General features: G+C 38.8%; 2 protein-coding genes across 2 annotated transcripts; one reads left to right on the top strand and one right to left on the bottom strand.

The window, feature by feature from the left end:
• The first annotated feature begins 318 nt into the window (after nucleotides 1-318).
• On the top strand, nucleotides 319-12967 carry elp3 (elongator acetyltransferase complex subunit 3). Its single transcript, XM_057353744.1, has 15 exons — nucleotides 319-468; nucleotides 922-1021; nucleotides 1224-1362; nucleotides 1478-1548; nucleotides 3632-3695; nucleotides 3797-3865; nucleotides 4033-4187; nucleotides 5856-6017; nucleotides 6864-6990; nucleotides 10414-10607; nucleotides 11084-11174; nucleotides 11281-11346; nucleotides 11438-11665; nucleotides 11940-12021; nucleotides 12496-12967. Exons 1-15 carry the CDS (start codon nucleotides 447-449, stop codon nucleotides 12570-12572), a joined length of 1647 nt encoding a protein of 548 aa, XP_057209727.1. The 5' UTR covers nucleotides 319-446; the 3' UTR covers nucleotides 12573-12967.
• Nucleotides 12968-13105: 138 nt separating this feature from the next.
• Nucleotides 13106-20241, bottom strand: si:ch211-63o20.7 (Serine/threonine-protein kinase pdik1l-B-like). The gene is made up of 4 exons (XM_057353745.1): nucleotides 20105-20241; nucleotides 19342-19995; nucleotides 18153-18378; nucleotides 13106-15677 (listed from the first exon to the last, which is right to left on the bottom strand). The coding sequence occupies exons 2-4, from the start codon at nucleotides 19954-19956 to the stop codon at nucleotides 15451-15453; spliced, it is 1068 nt and encodes a 355-aa protein (XP_057209728.1). The 5' UTR covers nucleotides 19957-19995; nucleotides 20105-20241; the 3' UTR covers nucleotides 13106-15450.
• Between the last annotated feature and the right edge of the window lie 576 nt (nucleotides 20242-20817).

Raw genomic sequence — 20817 nt, 5'->3', positions numbered from 1 at the left:
TTCGGGAAATAAAGAATAATAATTGATAACAAGAGCTGATGCTACAGCACTTTTGAAAAAAAAAACTATTGTGATGTGACTGATATTGTGGATAGTAACAATTGCCTTATCCGTTCTGAATTTCTATATTCCTTTGTGAGATTTATTTGAGGTAAAAATCCCATTAAATCTGTTTTTATTCTAACGTAAAGGTCTCAACACATACCATCTTAACACTAGAGGTCCTCAAACGTGTGTTTATGAACTGCAGTACTGCTCAGCGATCAATGCCAGCTTTACGACAACTTTACCGTAGACGTTTGGCTTTACGACACATGTGTTCGCTTTACGGCAGAAGGTAGCATGTTCACTTCTGTTGACGTTTTTATCCGTGGGTACAACTAACTACGTGGTTTAGTTTTATAATTAACATAAAGGCTTTGTGTTATATGTAGGTTGTTTGCAACATGGGAAAGCCGAAAAAGAAGAGTAAGTATTTGCTCCTTTTTATCCGCAGGGCGTATTCTGTACGATGCGGTTAGCTGACAGCTTGTTTAAGTTACATTTGGGTCACCAAAAAGTATTTTTTGTTGTTTATAAGCTTTCACATCATAACGATGGGAGTTATATATCTTTTCATATTTGCTCACATCTCTACATCTCGATGTCACAAAAAAGTTGACGAAAGTTTGTAGAATAGTGTGAAACCGTCATAGTGAGTTTTTAAATTGTTTTGAATATAAGAACATAATAATTTGATTCCTCTTTTTATTTCTTGTCCTTATTTTTTCACATTTGCTGTGAAATCTGTGAAACCTTCATAGTGAGTTTTGAAAATAAGAACATAATATAAGAACGTAATAATTTAAGGTCCAGATATATGTTTGTACCTGTACACAACATGTCTGAGTTCATTCTAATATCTGTCTGTTTTGTCATCAGGTGACCTCAGCCGTGCAGAGCTGATGATGATGACTATTGCAGATGTCATCAAGCAGCTGGTTGAAGCCCATGAGCAGGGAAAAGATATTAACCTTAACAAGTCAGTGTTTTATAGACAAATACGAGCAAATCTTAAGTGTCAAGATATTTTGAATGTCTTACACATGTATTTTAATCTGCTTTGAGAAGTCACCCTCTTTACACTCAGCATTATCCATCAGTCTTTTACGCTTAAAAATGTTTGCCACTTGAAAAAACTTAAACCAAGACTAATTTTAATTACTACAATTCTGTCATTCTAGAGTCAAGACAAAGACATCAGCCAAGTACGGCCTCTCTGCACAGCCTCGGCTGGTGGACATCATAGCTGCAGTGCCACCTCACTATCGACGTGCCTTGGTGCCCAAACTAAAAGCCAAACCTATCCGCACTGCCAGTGGGGTAAGAAGGCCAAGCACACGCTTAGTTTGATTTGCTGACCCTTTGTTTAAAATGTGTGGAATATCATAATGAAACGGTTGTACATACTCGTACTGACTGTTGTGTTTCTGTGTAGATTGCAGTTGTTGCTGTGATGTGTAAACCCCATCGTTGTCCACACATCAGTTTCACCGGCAACATCTGTGTGTGAGTATGTCAAGGGCACTGCCGTTGTATCAGTGTATTTCTTTTACAGTGACTGAAACACAAGACAAATGTATACATTTACTTTTTTGCTAAACGCAGTTCAATGTATTCAAAGCGCTATTCTTTTTTAGTCTTTGAATAAGCAACCTTTGCTAACAAGCAGCGGTGTAGTCTAGTTTTTTGTAGTGAGTATATTGTGATTTTTTTTCGTCCCAGATCGACAACCCATGAGCACCACCACACTCAGGAATGCATAGAGTATGCCTCTATATGTAATCAAGAGCATTCTGAAAGATTTATTGCAAGCAAGATTTCAATAGCAAATGACAGCTGGGGGACTTGCTTGTTTTGTTAATCACTGTCTAACTCACCCAGTTAAGAGTTACATTTAGCCTTAGATGGTATATGTATACAATCCCGCTAAAGCACAGGTTTGATCAGCTGGCAATTTTCAATGCACATTTGTGATCCATGCGAAAACCCAGCTATAAAGTCATTTATTTGTGATATACTATTTCTACATCAACCCACCCTGCTAAAAAATATTATTACATAAATCCTAGTGGTTTCCATTGAAATACCATTATGACTACAAATTGTTCTATTACAGTAAGTTTTAAAAAATGTCTTTGGCATTAATGGGTGTTCTATTGATTCCCATATGCATCTATTGTGTTTTGGGCAGGGTTCTATTATTTTTTCAGCAGGGCAACCAGCAAAAAAAGAATATCCTGGAAAGTATAATCTTTAGATTTTAATTTAGTTTTATTTTGACTGACTAAGGCCATGTCAAAGACTTACAGTAAATCATATTGAAACAAATGCTTAAAATCAAACACTGATGCTCATTACTCATAACTACATTTTTAGCCTAGTTTTCACACACTGGGTCACACTTATGAGTGCAAGTTTTGTCTATTATTGACATTGATAGTTCACTATAAAAATCAACAATGAACATTTGTGCAGTTTTATCAAGCACCCGTTGCACTTATAGATTGCTGGCAGCCTCTCCAGTCTAGCCTGACTTTCACAAGGCTGGACAGGAGTTCGATCTCTTATCATCTAAAACGATTATGAACATTGTAGTATAAGTTATCTCTCCCTTTCTCCCTCATTTATTGATTCACCACACAAACTAATGTTTGTAAAGTTGGCTAGTTAGATCAAATTTAATATACCAACAACCCCCTTACAGTTGTGTTAATGATAACAAATATGCTCATTTTGGTAAAGAATACGCAGTGGTTTTAAATGTGGGGGTGAGTTATCAGCAGAAACTATAATAGACAGAGGGGGACCCCGCATAAAGCGTAGCATGAGCCTCGTCGGGCTCATTGTAACACCTGCGGCGGCAGCGTCACCCCGAAGCGGCAGTAGCTTCAGGGCCAGGCTTACAAAAACACTGAAATGGTGTAGCTTAAATGTTTGCCTTTCATGATCTCCTTTTGTTTCATATCTCTCGGTTGCACCAATGGTCCAAAAGTCAGCGTGTCGCACTTTTCTGACTCAAAATGATTTTATGTATCCTCGTGCTTTTTTTTGTAGTGGGTATACGGAAATTCTTGATCTTTTCTAGTGCGTATACGTGCGTATCACGTAGACTACACCACTGCTATCAAGCCATAATCTTTCATTTCTACACTCTGATACTGTTTTTACTGCACGTATTATTTAGTTTAACCTTTTGCAAAGAAATCTTTTTATACTTACGTTCCAAGTCATCTAGTTCATGCCATTAAGATTAAACATCAATAATTGGGCTGACTTTTATGAGCACATTGTAGTGGTCACAGATGGACTGCAGTTTATAAACAGCGAGACTAAGGCCCGGTTTTCACAGACGTCTTAGCTTAAGCCATATAAAAATGCCTTAGAAGAATAAATTACTGGTGTGCATCTCGAGACAAAACAATGGCACTGATATATTTTAAAATATTTCTGGTTATATATTCTTATAAAAGTTATATTCAGTTAAGACAGGTCACATTCATTTTAGTCTGGGACTAGCCTTAAGCCTTGTCTGTGAAACCGGGCCTATATGTCCTGGGTTTCATTGCTGATGTGATTTTTTTTCTAACAGATACTGCCCAGGGGGTCCAGACTCCGATTTCGAATATTCAACACAGTCTTACACAGGATATGAAGTAATTATCCTTACATCCTTCAAACCAATACTATCTGATACCATTGCAGATGTGTTATGAAATATACATAATTTTTGTTGTCTGTTCACCTTTTTGTCCAGCCCACGTCGATGAGAGCGATCCGTGCACGCTACGATCCCTACCTCCAGACTAGACACAGGGTAGAACAAGTGAGTCATCTTTTAAGTTCACACCCATGAGCAGCTTTTGCATTTTATTATCAGAATCTAAAGCATGCATAAGCTATTTAATGGCGTTGGTTTTACGATCACATTAAGTGTCAATTGTCTCAGTCATTTACGCAAATTCAGATGATGTTAATATCTGCTTCGTCTAGCTCAAACAGCTTGGTCACAGCGTGGATAAAGTGGAGTTCATTGTGATGGGAGGCACATTCATGGCTCTGCCTGAGGAATACAGGGACTATTTCATCCGTAACCTCCACGACGCGCTGTCAGGACACTCGTCCAACAATGTCGCGGAGGCAGTCAGGTACCAAGCTAAATGATAAATCCGTCTCATTGATGGAATCAGACCACTCCTTATTATAAGTTCCATGGCGTAGATAGTCAGAGATGGAAATGGGAAAGACATTTCACCAGTGGGCGCTGTGAAACAAAACATGGCATGACGATGTGCATTGACTAACAATGAAAATAATCCCACAGCATTTATTATTTTGAAGAACATTGGTAACCGAACAATGGCGGTACCCATTCACTTCTTTTGTATAGACACAAAACATTGTTCGGTCACCAACATTCTTCAAAATATCTTCTCTTGTGTTCTGCAGAAGAAATAAAGTCATACAGGTTTGAAATGACAAGAGGGTGAGTAAATGATAAGAGAATTTTCATTTTTCAGTGAACTTTCCCTTTAAACCACACTGCCGAAACCCCCTGGTGAGCAAATTTGTTACTGTGGCAGTTTTGGGAGGAATAGCTGGTTCGTTTGGATCCGTCTTCCACTTTTCGAGCAGCTGCATTTGGCTCTGCTGTCTGCAGTCACAGAACAAAAGAGAATCTGGCATTTCGATCGGCCTTTGATGATTTGGGCTCTTTGATTCAATGATGGTGACAAGATAAAGTGTGCTATTAGTTACATCTCATGTTCCTGTTTCTTTCGGTCTCATCTATCAGTCTAAACCCAATTTAATTTAGCAGTTTTGTACATCGTTTCCATCAGTTGAACTATCTCTTGACGACACCAAACTAACTCAAGACTGTGTATGAAAGGTGTGTCAGCACATTATACTCCTCCATCTGCTTAATTTATTTGAACCTGAGCTATGACTAAGATGCTGTTGACCTTGTAAATGACATCAGCACAAACTTTTTGAAGTCAGAGTGACAGGCAAAGAAGACGGTAGTGGATAGACGGACGCTGCAGGGCGCTGTTAGTTTGCTACCAGCGTCTGTTATGTTATTTACTATCTTGATAAGAATTTGTGTGTGTGGGTACGCAGAGGTCCGCAGGATTGTCAGCCCACCACAGCTTATCAGCGGGTTTGTTAAGATGACACGATTGCCATAATTGTTCCACCTGCTAATCAGGCAGAGATGGAGGAGACAAAGAGTTCGATTTCAGACACAGTGCTTATCTCAGCAGAGAGAGAGAGGGGGGGGGGAATGATAAAACAAATGAAAGAAACATTCATTTGGATTTATATAACACTCTATTGGTTTTATAAGTATGATGTCTGTAATTTCTGAAAGAAATATGAAGCTTACTAGAGAAAAAGACATTTTGGACTGTTAAATGTCCATTAGGACTTCAGAACTATGTCAAGCGTGACGAGAAAGCCAAAAAGCAAGCATTTTCGCATAATTGATTCAGTTCAATTGGTTAGCGGAAGATCATAAAACCATTTACATGTAGTCATTTAGCAGACGCTTTTATCCAAAGCGACTTACAAAGAGTTTAGGGAGCAATAAGCGATATGTCATACAGGAGCAATAATACAAAATGAAAAATTTCATTTTATAATCAGATTCTCTAATAGCCACTTGCACCATTTTGATTCTACAGTTTTTACATTTTTACCCTCTTGTTTGTATGAGGAAGCACACTTAAAAACAGTGTGATGTTAGAGTTCTTCATCACATCTTAATGTGCATACATAATATAAATAAGCCATTGAGTGATGTTTTTGTTCTCCAGGTACTCGGAACGCAGTAACACCAAATGTGTCGGCATCACAATCGAGACGAGACCTGACTACTGCCTGAAGAGACACTTGAGTGATATGCTGGCATACGGTTGCACAAGACTGGAGATCGGTGTGCAGAGCGTGTATGAAGATGTTGCCCGCGATACCAACAGGTCAGACTTCATGCTTGATGTAGGACTTGGTCAATGAGAAAACCTTGATGGCTATTCACAAATGCAGTGCAGTCTTGCATGTTGAGAGTTACATTTTGTGTCAATGAGCAGCAATGTGATGCTGCAACTACACATTGGAGAGCATGAGGTATTTTACCGCCTGTATCGTCACTGTCCTTCTGAGACCTTGTATGTCCAATTGCGTTTTTTCAGGAAATGGAAGAATTTTTTTACTTTTTAAATGATTACATACTCTGTTGCCGAAAAGCACATTTTTATACTTTTTATTGGCTACATATTTACAAAACACAGTGACAAACAAAAGTGACAGGATGACTGATATTATTGATTTATGGTGAATAATAAAAATCCCAAAATATGTAGATACAAGGTTTAAGAAGGACAGCATCGATATTCTATAAACCTAACATATATGACATGTATAAAACTGTATGTATACCTGAGTGATCAGTGTTATAGGGACTCTGCAATAAAAAGTGATTGAACTCAGTGAAGATTTTAATTTGCAGAGTTAAGATTTCCAGTCAGTCATTTTCAGCAGTTTTTCGATTCATATTGCAGTTTATTTGCTTAAGAAATGGCTGCCATTAAACGCATTAAGCAACCTAGCAAACAACTGTGCTAATTGCAATACAGTTTGGAGCAGTTTGGATTAAGTGCTTTTCTCAAGTCACCTTGTTATCTGCATCAATCCTTTGCTATTAACCTGCACCCATCTCTGTTTTAAATTCTTACACAGTTAGGCAGTTAGGTTTCTTTTATAGCTACATGTGTTTGATATGCTGTTGTTGATATTTATAGCGAATGTAAATGTACTGTTTGCAGGGGACACACGGTGCGGGCTGTGTGTGAGTCTTTCCACCTGGCTAAAGATGCTGGTTTTAAAGTCGTAGCTCATATGATGCCGGACTTGCCCAATGTTGGCATGGAAAGAGACGTGGAGCAGTTTATAGTGAGTATTTCATCATTCGCTTCGCAGTGTTTAATGGATAGTTCACCCCAAATCAAATTTCAGTCACCCTCAATTTATTTACCCTCATGTGGTTCAGAACCTGTATATGAGTCTTCTTTAGAACACAAAAAGAAGATATTTTGAGAAATGGGTTTGTGTCCAAATAATGGAAGTCAATTGAGTCGAGTGTTGTTTATTTACCAACATTGCTGAAAAAATCTATTTGTATTCTGCAGAAGAAAGTTACATAGGTTTGTATGACACGAGGGTGAAAAAAATTAAGGAATTCAAATTTTTGGGGTTAACTATCCCTTTAAAGTCAATGACATAAGCATGTTCCATTAACAAAGGAAAATGAACCAAAAAAATGATAAAAGTGGCAATGTATTAATCCAAGTTTTAGGTTAGGCACATACCTCAAGGGGATTATGCCAAGTTATTCTGTTTATTTTTGGGTCTGGAACTTTAAACTGTTTATTCTGTAAGCTCTTTTGATGTAAATGAACTGAGATCCTGTTTAATTATTCAGCATCACTATGAAATTGGGATATCCGTGATTTCCATACTACTTTCAGGTGCTCACTGAAAGTAACAAGACTGGCACTTATTGGGAGACTGACACCGTTTTTAGCTTTCTTGTAGCTTCATTGGTAGTGGAGCAAGCAACGCCAAGGTCATGCGTTTGATTCTCATTAAAATGTATAGTTTGAATGCAAAACAAGTCACTTTGGATAAAAGCATCTGCCAATTGCAAATGCATGAATGTATGTAACAAAAACTAACTACTGAGCCATATTCACCACCAGATAGACCGCCCAGAGGTGTTAATTCATGAAATTAGACTAGAGAAAAGATGCTCCTTTAGCCATTTTCCAAATAAAAAACTGAAATGGAAAAATTTAATTGTTTCTCATATCACACAGCCCTAGGTTATAATTCATAGAGTCGAAACAAGGTTACACAAAATACAGGAACACCAAAGCACAACGTTCTCGGAGTTCAGAAAATTCAGATTTTGTCAACTGCTGTAGCTAATTGTTACGTAGCGGCGGGAATGACAGTTGAATGTAAATGAAGTGGGGAGTGATGTGCCGTGGCAGGCTGCTCTTTTATAGCCCCTGTCAGTGTCCAGCTGTGACGCCTTGGTTCACATTATCAGGGGCTTCATTATGTGAAGTGAATAGAGCATTCATTATTGTGAGTTTCATTACCAAGCCATGGAGATCCAATCAGCGTCTGTGCACTGGAACCCATTCAAAGTGCTTCTCTCTGAAAAACTGTATTAAACACCAACCGCGAGCGATCCAGGTGCCCACAGGTTTCTTTGATGTCTTAAGCGAACGCTGTCTGGAGTTTACAGATTCTAAAGCTGGTGATCATTTGCCTGTGGTCATGAAATGTTAATGTCGCATAAGAGGCATAATGCTTAAGCGAGTGCGATTGTCTAAGAAAAATCTTGCGTTTACAGTCACAAAATGTGCACTTAATGAGTGAGGAGAAACGATTAACTCAGTCATCTCGTCTCTGGAGGCTCTGCGGTCCCTACAGCTATAAGTCTTTACTTAGATTTGTACATTGTTGTAACAATCCCACATTATCGCCTCCACAAGTCGAAAATGTTTGGACAGTAATGCCTTTTTTGCTTTTCATTAGTACGTTTGTACCAGCTTTAATTGAATATGTTCATACCCCACAAGTATGTAGCATTTTAGGTCCACTTATGCTGCGAGTTAACAGGCTGCTATAGTGTACGGTTCAAAAGTTTTGGTCACTTCATTGAAATGTTTCGCATGACTTTAGAAATGTTTTGATCTGAAGATGTATGCTTAAAAGTTTTAAATGATCTTTGTAGGCAAAATAGGAATGTGCTAACATATCAATTTCTTTGATTAAACAACGATTTTATTTTAAAATGTATTCAAATGTCTTTTTTGGCAACTTAAATTCCAGAGTTGTACATCAAAACATGTACATACAGTTTTGATTAGTTTATTATTCTAAAATGTTGAAAATATTATTAAAGAATGAGTAAGTGACCCTATATTTACCTATATGTTTACTACTTTGATATTATTTGTTATATTTTTTATTTTATTTTATTATTATTATTATAAAAATATTATTAAAGAATGAGTCAATTACCCTATATTTACAATTTATTTATATAATTTTGTACCTCTTTTAAATTGTTTATTATATTGAATAGTTCTGCACAATGCAACTAAAATGTACATAAAATGAGCCATTTTACACACGTTTTGGAATCATTGTGTTTGTGAGCTTTAAATGCATTCCTGAACGCGATGTTACTTGCATTTACATTTGTGCATTCGTCAGATGTTACTGTTACTCATTACACTGAAGCATTTGCCCCCACTCAAGTGACATCACAACCGATCGTTTTGACGTTCATTGGTTTATTGCTATTTGATCCACCTCGCAATTCTGTCACCCTTTTTTGAAATTCGTCTCACGTATAGGTTCGTGTGTATATGAAATTCCAATCACACTGGTTGTGATATCTCTGTGATAGAGAGCCATTAGGAGGTAGTGCGCCAGAGCCAGAGAGAGAGAGATTAATGGCTTTGGAAGGTGGTCTCTGACCCTGCTGCTATCAGCACTCCTCCTCCGCCTCCACCGTGTGCCCACACAACCTCACCTGTGTCACCCACCAGCAGCGCTCGGCTCGTTTATCTCAGCCAACCTGCTTTCTCTGATGCCCACGCTCCCTTCTTCCCCTCCCACTTGTGTGTTTACTCGCTCGCTCTCCGTCGCACCTTCCCCACACCCCCACCTTACGAGACGGGAACCTGTCGGCGCTATCTCAAGACTGTGTGCGTGGTGGAAAAGAGCGCAGCTCTGTGATAATGGAATCCCATTACGGACTCGTCCAACTTGCACTTCTCACTTATCAGACTGTGTGCAGGCTCCCCTCCCTAAATAAAAAAATCTGATTTCTTTCCACTCGTAGAGTAAGAGGAAGCTCATACGCTACGGCTATTCGTGACTCAAGTAATGCGTCCTTTCAATTCTTCTGTGAAAGGCAACTTTTTTTGTTTGCTTGCGTTATTTAGAGATGCTGTTTAGCTCGGGCTTTATGCAGTCTTTGTTCAGAGCCACCAAGTGTCCAGTGTGATGATTCGCTTGTGAGTCAGGAAGTAGGACAGCGACTGTTAAATTACCATTGATGTTGTCTCTTGCATTGCAATGGTTTCTTTATAAGTGTCATCGCATGACCTCTGAAGCTCTGAAAGTGACAGGGTGAAACAAATTCCTCACAATGACCAGTGTTTATAGCCAATGGCACATGCAGTATCATTTTCTTAGCTCAAGAGTATTTATTTAGAGTAGTTTTCCAATACTTCCTGAATGATGTTACTCTTAAATCCTTAACCTTTGCTTGGTTTTCTGTCTTGTAATCAGGAATTTTTCGAGAAACCTGCGTTCAGGCCAGATGGGCTCAAACTTTACCCGACATTGGTGATTCGAGGCACCGGACTGTATGAGCTGTGGAAAACAGGGCGATATAAGAGTTACTCCCCCAGTGCTTTGGTGGACCTGGTAGCACGAATTCTAGCACTGGTCCCCCCTTGGACACGTGTGTACCGCGTGCAAAGGTAGGAGGGGCTTAGCATTTGTTTTCTGAGCACTTCCTTTCAAAGTTGTTGTAGAATTGACTATTGTGTGAAGGAGGAGTCGCACTAGATTCTGTATTTAAATCCCTTCATGCATATTCCAACATGCAGGTTTTGTCTTTAGTATGTAGTAAGTTTGGTGACCAATGACCTGCTTATTATTAATATTAGTGAAGACATTTGTCCAAAAGAGGATCTTATTATCACAGATTGACATTTTAGCGGAAAATCAAACCTGGAGGAAATTGGTATAAACTTTATAATACAAATTATAAAGAGAAAGTGCATGTTTGCAGTGTCACAGGAAGCTGCAATAGAGTGAATATTTTCACATTATTTCAAACAGGAGCCCTGGAGTATGACATCACTTCCTGTTACCAATACTCATGTCGGGTGCAAAATATTTTTGCATGTTTATCCTTAAGTTTTGAAAGCTCCTGATCTCTGGCCTTTTTCAGGGATATCCCCATGCCATTGGTAAGCTCTGGCGTGGAACATGGAAATCTAAGGGAGCTGGCATTGGCTAGAATGAAAGACATGGGGACTGAGGTAATAATTGTTAAAAGAATCCTTGAAAAAAGATTCAGTTGCTTTATTTTGTTTGGTAGATGAATCAGCAGACGCTAAGTACAAACCATGTTGTCGGTTCCTACAGTGCAGGGATGTGAGAACCAGAGAAGTGGGCATACAAGAGATCCATCACAAACTTCGACCATACCAGGTAATTCATGTTTAGTGTCAAATATTTGTGGATGCTTGTTATAAAAGGATGTACAGTTGTTAACAGAAAGAGCTCTGGGCGCTTCTTATAGATCGAGCTGATCCGCAGAGACTATGTGGCTAATGGAGGCTGGGAGACCTTCTTGTCTTATGAGGACCCGGAGCAGGACATTCTAATTGGTCTCCTGCGTCTCCGCCGGTGCTCACCGCAGTCCTTCCGGCCGGAGTTGAAGGGTGGCGTATCCATCGTCCGAGAGCTGCATGTGTATGGAAGCGTGGTCCCCGTCAGCAGCCGAGACCCTAGCAAGTTTCAGCATCAGGTAAAAAGCTTTTTACCTGCTTTGTTTTTGCAAGTAACACTTTGGAGTTCATGTGTTTTGGATAAATGGTCCAACACATGCTGTTAGGGGAGCTTAAAAGGGTAGATTTAATGCAGATTTAAAATGGTTTCACTTATGTCATCTTCATAAGTAAACTAGAGAGATGTATGTAAATTGCTCAGATTTAGAAACCTCTAATTTTCCTGCAATTTAAGGCTTTTGTCTTTCTGCAAATTTTACATAGTTTCACCTACTTGTTTTCTTTTTCTCGTAGGGTTTCGGGATGATGTTGATGGAGGAGGCGGAGAGAATATCCAGGGACGAGCACGGCTCAGGCAAACTGGCTGTTATCTCAGGTATCATAAATATTCTCCATGCTAATGGAAAAAGCTCATCCATTTTGTTGGTTCTTCTTTCTCTCTCACTGAATAAATATAACATTCTGACATGCACTTCTGCTGCAAATCCACTGTGGGATTGAGATAACAACATTTGGGAAGTAAATGAAAATCTCCATTTATATTATTCTCGCTCTAAGTATCAAGTGTATAATACGTTTGTACTTGCATGTGTAACCAAAAACATGCACAGGAGCAACAGGAGCCTTCTGCCATGTTGCTATAAAGTAAATAATAAAAGTGTATAGTAAAATTACCATGGTACAGTGTGCAAAAATTCAATAAGCCTGATATAAAAGCGTTTTCTAATTTCTCAGTTTTGCATGTTTTAGTGCATTCAACATAGTGTAATGGAATGTGTCACAAAGAGATACAGAAGAAATGCAGTGTTTTAAATCTTATATTATTGTTGGTTTAATGTGTTTGTTTCAGGTGTTGGAACCAGGAATTACTATAGGAAAATGGGTTATGAACTTGAAGGACCGTATATGGTGAAAAACCTTTATTGAAAGCATGAACCTGCACTTCATCTGAGGGAAAGCAAAACCAAGACACCAAATTCTCTCCGTTAAACATCTTTAAAGACTTTTAGGGGAACATCTCAACAAATCCAAAATACTTGCCTGTGTATTTACATTTGTAGGACTCAATTTCTTTACAGTGCTTTCAGTTTCTAATGACAACAGTGGCTATAATGGAGTAAAAATGCAAAAAGTGCACAGTTTTTAATGTGGATTTAGGAGAGAGAAATCATTTATGAAAGTAGCTTGGTACGTTTTGATTAATTCACAATTCTGCTCAACACAACTCATTTTAAAGATAGATTGAATGCAATTTCATGTTTTTGTTTCGGCATTGCATAAAAAATATTCTTTGGCCATTTTTATGTTAATAAATATATTTATCTGGGATTTTAATTGTTTTTATATGATTTCATATTTATGTAAAATGTATGTCGGCTTAACAAGCGGGAAATTTGGATGGACAAAATATAGCCATCATTGAACAATGAAAATAATTTATCATCAGACATGGTCTCCTGGCTTGGGTATGAAAACCCGTCGCCAAAATGATTGAAATTCAATCACTTCTATTTTTGACAGCATGAAAAGTTACCCTTCACTTCATTTTTCACTTTAACTCTATTGCATTTTGGTGTCTGTCTTCACACCACCAATTTCTGAGAAATTGCGTCCGGCTTGCAAGATCTCTCCACCACTGGAGACCTCATGATACGCCCGCTGATGGGTTTTTACTGCTTCATTTGACATCGCAATTCCCGATTATATCGCTATCTCTGCTTGTGAGCAAAGGTGCGAGTCGAATGATGACTGACCGCCCTTTAAAGCAGTCAGACTCGGATCACATTTGTAACAGGTTTGTCATCACAGAAATGGTTTTCACTAAATTGCGAAATGCTCCTTTATTAGGCAGATGTTGTTTTGCATCAAACCCACTATAAACTGATGACATCACAACAGTTCCTGTAATTTCCAGGCAGCGACGTTGTCGTAACGTGGTTAACTATAAGCAGTAGCATTGTCCCATCTCGTGAGTTATGGTATGGCACGGCCATTATTCCTTACGAGTAGTCTTTCCGATACAGAATTAATACCGATGTATCAAGATGATGACCTTAGAGAAAGAATGAGTGTGGTGTTTAGATAATGTGCATATTTCTCTGCGGAGGTCGAGGTGAGCAATCGCGTTGTTTCATTTGCAAACCGGTGAAGCGTGAGGAAAAGGGCACAGTGTCTCTGGAGAGGGAAATGTCACGGATGAGATCCACTTAGGAAAGTCTCATATGCTTTATATTATTGCCGGTGGAGGCCGTAAGGTTTCAAACCCCTCGATGACCCCTTCGCACACTTGAAAAACGGTATTATTCATCTTTGTCATTGTTCTTATCATCCTTCAACTCAGTAGTGCAGTAAACTGCTTAATCACGGTGTTTATGCTGCCTTCACGTGCTCTCGGAAATTCGATAATACCCACTTCAACCCGGAAATAATTTATGTTACGGTGCTCTTTTAATGTTAGCAGATACTTGTAATGTTTTAATGCCACTAAATCACTAGTAACATCAATGTTATAATGTTACTAAATCCAGATGTTACTTCCGGGTTGAAGTGGGAATTATCGAATTTCCGAGAACACGTGAAGGCAGCATTAAAGACCGTTTGGCTCGAGCTCGTGGTGCGTAACGTAGTTGATACAGAAAATATTTACCCAACTCGGTAGTACTGTAAAGTATGGAATAGAAAAAATGTTCAAATGCGGGCGGATATTATTCATATCCATCACAGAAAACTTCAAATTCCGGTGGAAGATGAAGTACTTTGTCCAAGTAAAAAGCCTTTTTATTTCCTGTCTCGTGCGATCAAAACCAACCAAAATAAGATTGGCCACTACGGCTCTGGAAATCTTGTCAGTGTAAAATAAGCGATCTGAATGATTGATAGAGCTGCCATTTTTCACAGATGCCCATTTCATAGGGAAACAGAAATACCCCCCAGCAGTGAAGCTTCAAGGATCCAGTAATTTTGACCTTTTATAAGTAAACTTTTGCTTTAACCTGTTGATTTGAAGTGTGACCATCCTGAATGCTCAATTTTTTGTTTTGCTGTATGACGACACAACTTAAAACTAATCATGAGAAACAGGTAAACAAGTCAGGAAAGCGAACTTTCACATCCATAACAATCCATACTCCATTTGTTGTGTATTATTTATTTCCTCAGATTTGTGGATTTTAATTCACAGAAATCTTACAAAGTATGTTGTGCATCCTTTTTTGTCACATCCATAAAACATGTATATTTCCCTCTTTTAAAGTAGAAACTTGTGTATGTATTTTTCTTATGTCTGGACATCATCAGGGGTTTAGTAAAATATAAACACATGATTCAATATATTTGTAATACATTTTGTGAGAATATTTCAAGATTTGACTCAAAATGGCCATCCATAATGCTGGAATCGCATCCCTAAAATCAGTGGTTCTCAAACTGGGGGCCCCAAGATGGATCGGGGGAGGGCACAGATTTTGTGGCACTTTATGAAATAGAGACATTTATCATAGATTTTATGCAATCAAACATCAGAAAAATAAGACCACCAACCAAAATAATTGATGTTCCAGCATTGTATAACTGAATGTTTTTGGTTTAATTAAAATTCTAAGTTTAAGATTCTAAGTCATTATTTGGGGGGCTGCAAAGAAATTCACTATAGTCACAGCATATAGTAACAGATATACCCCACAAAATGTAAGACATCAAACAAACAAATCTTTAACTTTGTGAATATAAACAATGTAAAATACCACAACTGTTCAATGAGTTTTATTGGCCTCATTGTAATTTCTGTTAGTATGCTGCTCTGAGGTCAATGCATAGCAGAGTGGACCCGTTTCTTCAGCTGGTCTGCATTGGGCCGGGCGTCAGGGTCAGAATCGAGCATTTCCAGGAGCAGTGCACACATGGTGGGGTTTGAAGGTGGCGGCAGCGGGGCAGCCCGTCGTGCCCTCATTGGGATGACCAGCTGCAGGTCGGGGTTGTGACATAGTGCCTCTCCTAACGGTGCGAGCCAGCGGCCTCGCATTACATACGCTCCTATAAAAAACATTGTCATGTTCAAAATCACAAACAGAAATTTATAGCCAATTTCTTAAATTCATATCAATGATACATGCACGCTAAGGCACATTCATTACAGTTCACAAAACAGCAAAGCAACCACACAATGGGATTAATCTGTGGAAAGATGTTAATTGCCATTTTATAAACAGGCTAAGAGATCTTGACCTTTCTATATGGCCTCTAGCAGCGCAGTTGAGTTATAGTAATTACTGAGCACTGCTTGAATGGCTTACACTCTTTATCTGAAGCCGCTGTCCTCCGACCACTCAAGATTACCACAGCTATTAAACATGAAGTTAATGGGCTACTAAGTTAAGTGCTTAACAACAAGCATTCAACAACAAAGCTGTCCCACCGACCTTAAGTGCCTCCGATGAGGTAACTAGTGAGACAAGAGTAACTAAAATAGCCACCTGCCTGTCAACGATAGTGAAATGAGGCTTCGGAAATTGGGACAATTTCTATTTCTAGGCTGTAATGTGGCTTTGACAATCGCAGGTTGGCGGTTTTACATGAACAGTCATGTTCTGTTGGGGTGTATGAGAGCTCATTGCCCTTTTCAATGACTCATGAGGTTTCAAAATCAGGTTGTAACTTTGTGATTATTAGGGCTGCACGATAATGGGATAAATAAGAATCACGATTAATTTGCTCAACATTTTAATCACGATTAATAATCACAATTATTACATGTTACAATCTGCCATTGTTGATTTCCTGTGACACCATATTTCAAAACACACATCATCTGTAAATAGAACTCCACCCCCAAATATGAACAATTTTCAACCTTATCATGATGATGCTGTTTAGTGCTAGCTATTAACACATTAATATCACAGCGACTATGCTTAATCGTGGGAGGCAAGAATAGTTATCGCGATTAAGCTCAATAACTCAGCATCCTTCATAAAAACTAGGGGACCCCAGGAGCAAAATATTAATAAATGCAATTCATTTTCACATGTTAAGATTAAATTGCAACAATGTGTTGTGTAGGGATGGGTATCGTTAAGATTTTAGCGGTATTACTACTCGGTCCGGTACTTTAACGGTTTTCTTATCGGTGCTTTTGGATATATTTTTTAATGAAAATAAGACCAAAAATTAAGAATTTATGAATAGAATAACACTGCTTTATTTTCTGCAATGTAAAATAAATTGTATTCAGCGCAGACCAGCAGTATTAAAAGAAGTGGGTTGGTTCATCATAGCTGCCTGCAACAAAATATATATATATATATATTTTAATGGACAGATTTTTATGTTTGTCCTATGTATGCAAGTAAAGCGACGAATTATTAAGCTCTCAATGTTATCAAATAGGCCTATTATTTGGGCTGATTTATTTATTATTATATAAACGAGTAGAAAATGTGTTGTCACGTCATTTAATCCAACTGAAATTAGACACACACGAACAGATATAGGTTGCGCTCATGTCTCATCTGTTTTGGAAGACGTGCGCATGGAGACTTGCAGTGCGGAGCCACGACTCCAGGCGCGAGCATGACTCTGCTTGAGAGAGACAAGCCGTGCATGTTTGTGATATTAAAACAGCTAATCCGTTTAGTTTTGGGGACGCGCTGTTTTGGTAACGCGAAACTGAGACGGACACGAGTTTCAAAAGCATTCAAACATAGGCTGTGCGCGCTCGTGAAATTTAAACAGCTCATCTGTTTAGTTTGAGAGACGCCATGTTTGGGTAGACTGCGTAGAGCAGTGGTTTTCGTTGTAAGGCCCCCTTTGTGTTAAGCGCATCGCTTTGCGGCCCCCCATATAAAGACGTATAATCTTAAACTTAGAATTTTAATTAAACCAAAAACATTCAGTTATACAATGCTGGAACCTCAATTCTTTTGGTTGGTGGTGTCATTTTTTTATGTTTGATTGCATAAAATCTATGATAAATTTCTATATTTCATAAAATGCCACAAAATCTGTGGCCCCCCTAGATCCATCTTGGGGGCCCCCAGTTTGAGAACCACTGGCGTAGAGCAGTCTGCGCGTGCTGCGTCTTTCTCCAGTACCGAAAGCAGCCTTATCGATGATCCGGTCTTTCATAATTTAGCCCCGGGGCTCTTTTAATACCGGGTTTCGGTACCCATCCCTAGTTTTTGGTGTGCCGAAATTGATCCTAAACAGAAACAATATTACTATTCTGGACCAAATCCACTTTGTTGAAAAACAGATGCAATATAGCCATAATATCGGCCTGCTGGGATCTGATTACGTCAGAAGAGCATATTAAAAGCGTCTGAAAATAAAATAAGAGATCAATTTTAAAATGACTGTTATTTGTACACATTCAGCATTGGGGTAGCAAGGAGTTGAACATAAACAGAACGGCTATCACAAGACTTGGGATCCAAACTAATTCAATGCAATAACATCCGTGACACATTCAAACGCATTAATGACAAAAAGTACTTTCCTCCTTTGACTCACCAAGTTGTTCTTGATTGGTTCCGTCCTCAAGGAATGTGATTCTCTCCAGCACGGCCCAGAACAACACACCCAGAGAGAAGATGTCAGCCTGGGCTGTGTAATTACGGCCTGCCCACACTTCAGGAGCCATATAGAAATCTGAGCCACATGTAGAAGATAGAGTCAGTCTACTAAACACACCATCTGTAGGATTGTCCACCATCTTACTAAGGCCAAAGTCTGCCACCTGTAATACAGAGGAAGGGAGGTATGTTGTTAACAACTGGAGATTGAAAAACAGAAATCGAATGTGCATATCAATTTTTCAATTGAAAAACATTTCTTCCCATCTTTGCATAGGAAATTAATGTAAGAATGCAAGTGTTAAGTTGTTTGATTTACATCGATTTACAATGAGCTCGCTAGCTATTTAGTATAGGTCCAGTTCCATTGAAATTAAAATGGTAAAAGCCATATCTAGGGACTAACATAATTCGTTTTATTAATGTAGCAATAAAGATATTAATGGTAAGCGGGTGAAAATATTATTCCATCGGTGCATAAGGTGTATTACTGTCCACGCTGTCAAACCCAATGAATAAGGCACACCAGATTGATTATCCACACACACACACAAACACGCAAGCCTGAACACTTATTTAAAAATCCATAAGAACATATTCTTAGACCAATTCATTTCAAACTTATCTGTATGTTATAGTTTTGCTGTGCTGTATTGATTAACAGAACAGGTTTAGGAGATTTAGGCGCAGTTTGTGACTCCAAGAAAAATACATTTTTGTTGGCAAATAGGGCAACATTTTGTATATCAGCATAAACTTTGATACAGCTGATCAATAAGACACTCTGTCCATCATTCAAGTATATTAGTTCAAAAGTACTTCTGTATCGCTTTGTTCTTTATAACAGCCTAGCTATTAGTGGAACATTGAAAGCATTTTTATGCCTCCTGGCTAGTAAAATGAAATAAAACAGAGATGGGGTTGGAAAAAATGAAACAACGCACTCAATAACTCCAAGTGCAACATGAAAGCTTATATAATTGCAAAATTGCCTTTGGTTTAACTGCTATGAGTCATTGGCATTCTAATACCAATGTTGTTGTTTGTTTGTAGTATGTGCATTGTACTAAAAGTATTTATAATCTGTCACATCACGATGTATATTACATATTTTTCTGTTCTGATACCTTAATCACTGGTCCAGTTTTAGTAAGAGAGACAAGAACATTATCTGGCTTTATATCACGATGCACTATTCCACTTGCATGCAGGAAGGCAATGGCACTGCTGAGCTGCTGAACTACAACATGGTTGCACTCAGCATCCGGAGGCCTGGACAGAATGTACTGATTCAGATCGCCTCCCTCACAGTACTCCATCACCAACCAGAGGGCAAAGCACCGTCGTGGAACCTCCTCTGTGGACATCAGTCTCCTCTTCGATCTGGACGAATTTCTCATCTGGGTTTTTGAGTCTTTGTCCACCACTCTCCCTTTAAGAGTGCTCTCAACTAAGTCCAAAGGCAGCCTACCTGATCTCAGGGGCTGCAGTGTTTTTGGTCCGGTCTGTAAGAGGCAGTTGTACAGAGCGATGACATTGGGGTGGTTGCGTGCTGTGATCTTCATAGCCCAGAGCTCCTGCAAGTATAGCTCTATACTCTCTGGGCTACAACACGGTAGACGTTTGATGGCCACCGTGTCACCCCTCTGGCCCCACCAGCCTGTCTCTGACACACGGCCCTTGAAGACCACGCCGTAGCTTCCTCTTCCCACCTCCTGCTGCAAAGTGTAGATATCATCCATCTTATCAGCTTTTCCTTGGTGTTTGCCTCCCCCCCAGTCCTTGAAGAAACGTACTTAACGTTATCTTTCTTTATGTTAACAAACAGATACACACAGACAACAATAAACGACCTAAATACGAACAAAGATGTATAAAAACTAAACTTACCCCTGAAACCGCGGTAAACGAACATTATAGTTATTCGGAAGTTGTTGTTTATTTGATACAAATTGAAATTATTTTAATAACCTATTGAAAACGTGCGATTGTGCATCTCATACGTAAACTGCACTTCCTCAGTCGAACTTCCGTCTTGTTTTAGATCTTCGCGCGGCCTGCACTGTTCTGCGTTTCTATTGGTCAATGGAGTTTCAGTCGTCAATGTTCGTCATACGGAAACGCCCACAGCGATTCAAAGTGACCAGTAAAAACAACTGCTCGTGATACGTTACGTTTTTAAAAATGAAGTGTTTTCTCTTTAAATATAAGTTTTGTTTTTCATGTTTTAGCTATGCAAAGTCGTCCGTTATCAAAGGTAAAACCAAACTTTTAAAACGGAATAAAGACTCTTATAAAACCAATAGTTTAGGTTTACAAAGGGATTAAACAGTTGTATGTATCGTCAGATTTATATGATGACATCTTGAAACTCACTTCAAAAAGTCAACCTAACTTTTAAATGTGTGAAACCGCTGACACTAGGTTGGCCTTTAATGCTTGCCAAAATTACAAAAATGTCAGACACAGATAAGGAAAAGCACACGATAACCCGAGATTCTCTTGACTGCCCGAACAGCCTGTCGCGCCTACATTCACACGTCACAGAAAATACTCAATTATTTTCTTATTTTACTTTGCGCTAACTATAGCAACACACGTCT

Source organism: Triplophysa rosa, linkage group LG15, assembly GCF_024868665.1.
Source record: "Triplophysa rosa linkage group LG15, Trosa_1v2, whole genome shotgun sequence".
Lineage (NCBI taxonomy): Eukaryota > Metazoa > Chordata > Actinopteri > Cypriniformes > Nemacheilidae > Triplophysa > Triplophysa rosa.
Note: the sequence above shows the minus strand (reverse complement) of the source record. Positions and strands in the feature narration are given on the sequence as shown.

Coding starts and splice junctions, on each gene's coding strand:
- si:ch211-63o20.7 (XM_057353745.1), bottom strand. CDS start 19,956: ATGGATGATATCTACACTTTGCAGCAGGAGGTGGGAAGAGGAAGCTAC. Junction 18,379..19,341: donor AAACTGGACCAGTGATTAAG/GTATCAGAACAG, acceptor TCTGTATTACAG/GTGGCAGACTTTGGCCTTAG. Junction 15,678..18,152: donor AACCAATCAAGAACAACTTG/GTGAGTCAAAGG, acceptor TGTTTTTTATAG/GAGCGTATGTAATGCGAGGC.
- elp3 (XM_057353744.1), top strand. CDS start 447: ATGGGAAAGCCGAAAAAGAAGA. Junction 469..921: donor GGGAAAGCCGAAAAAGAAGA/GTAAGTATTTGC, acceptor TTTTGTCATCAG/GTGACCTCAGCCGTGCAGAG. Junction 6,018..6,863: donor GTTGCCCGCGATACCAACAG/GTCAGACTTCAT, acceptor TACTGTTTGCAG/GGGACACACGGTGCGGGCTG.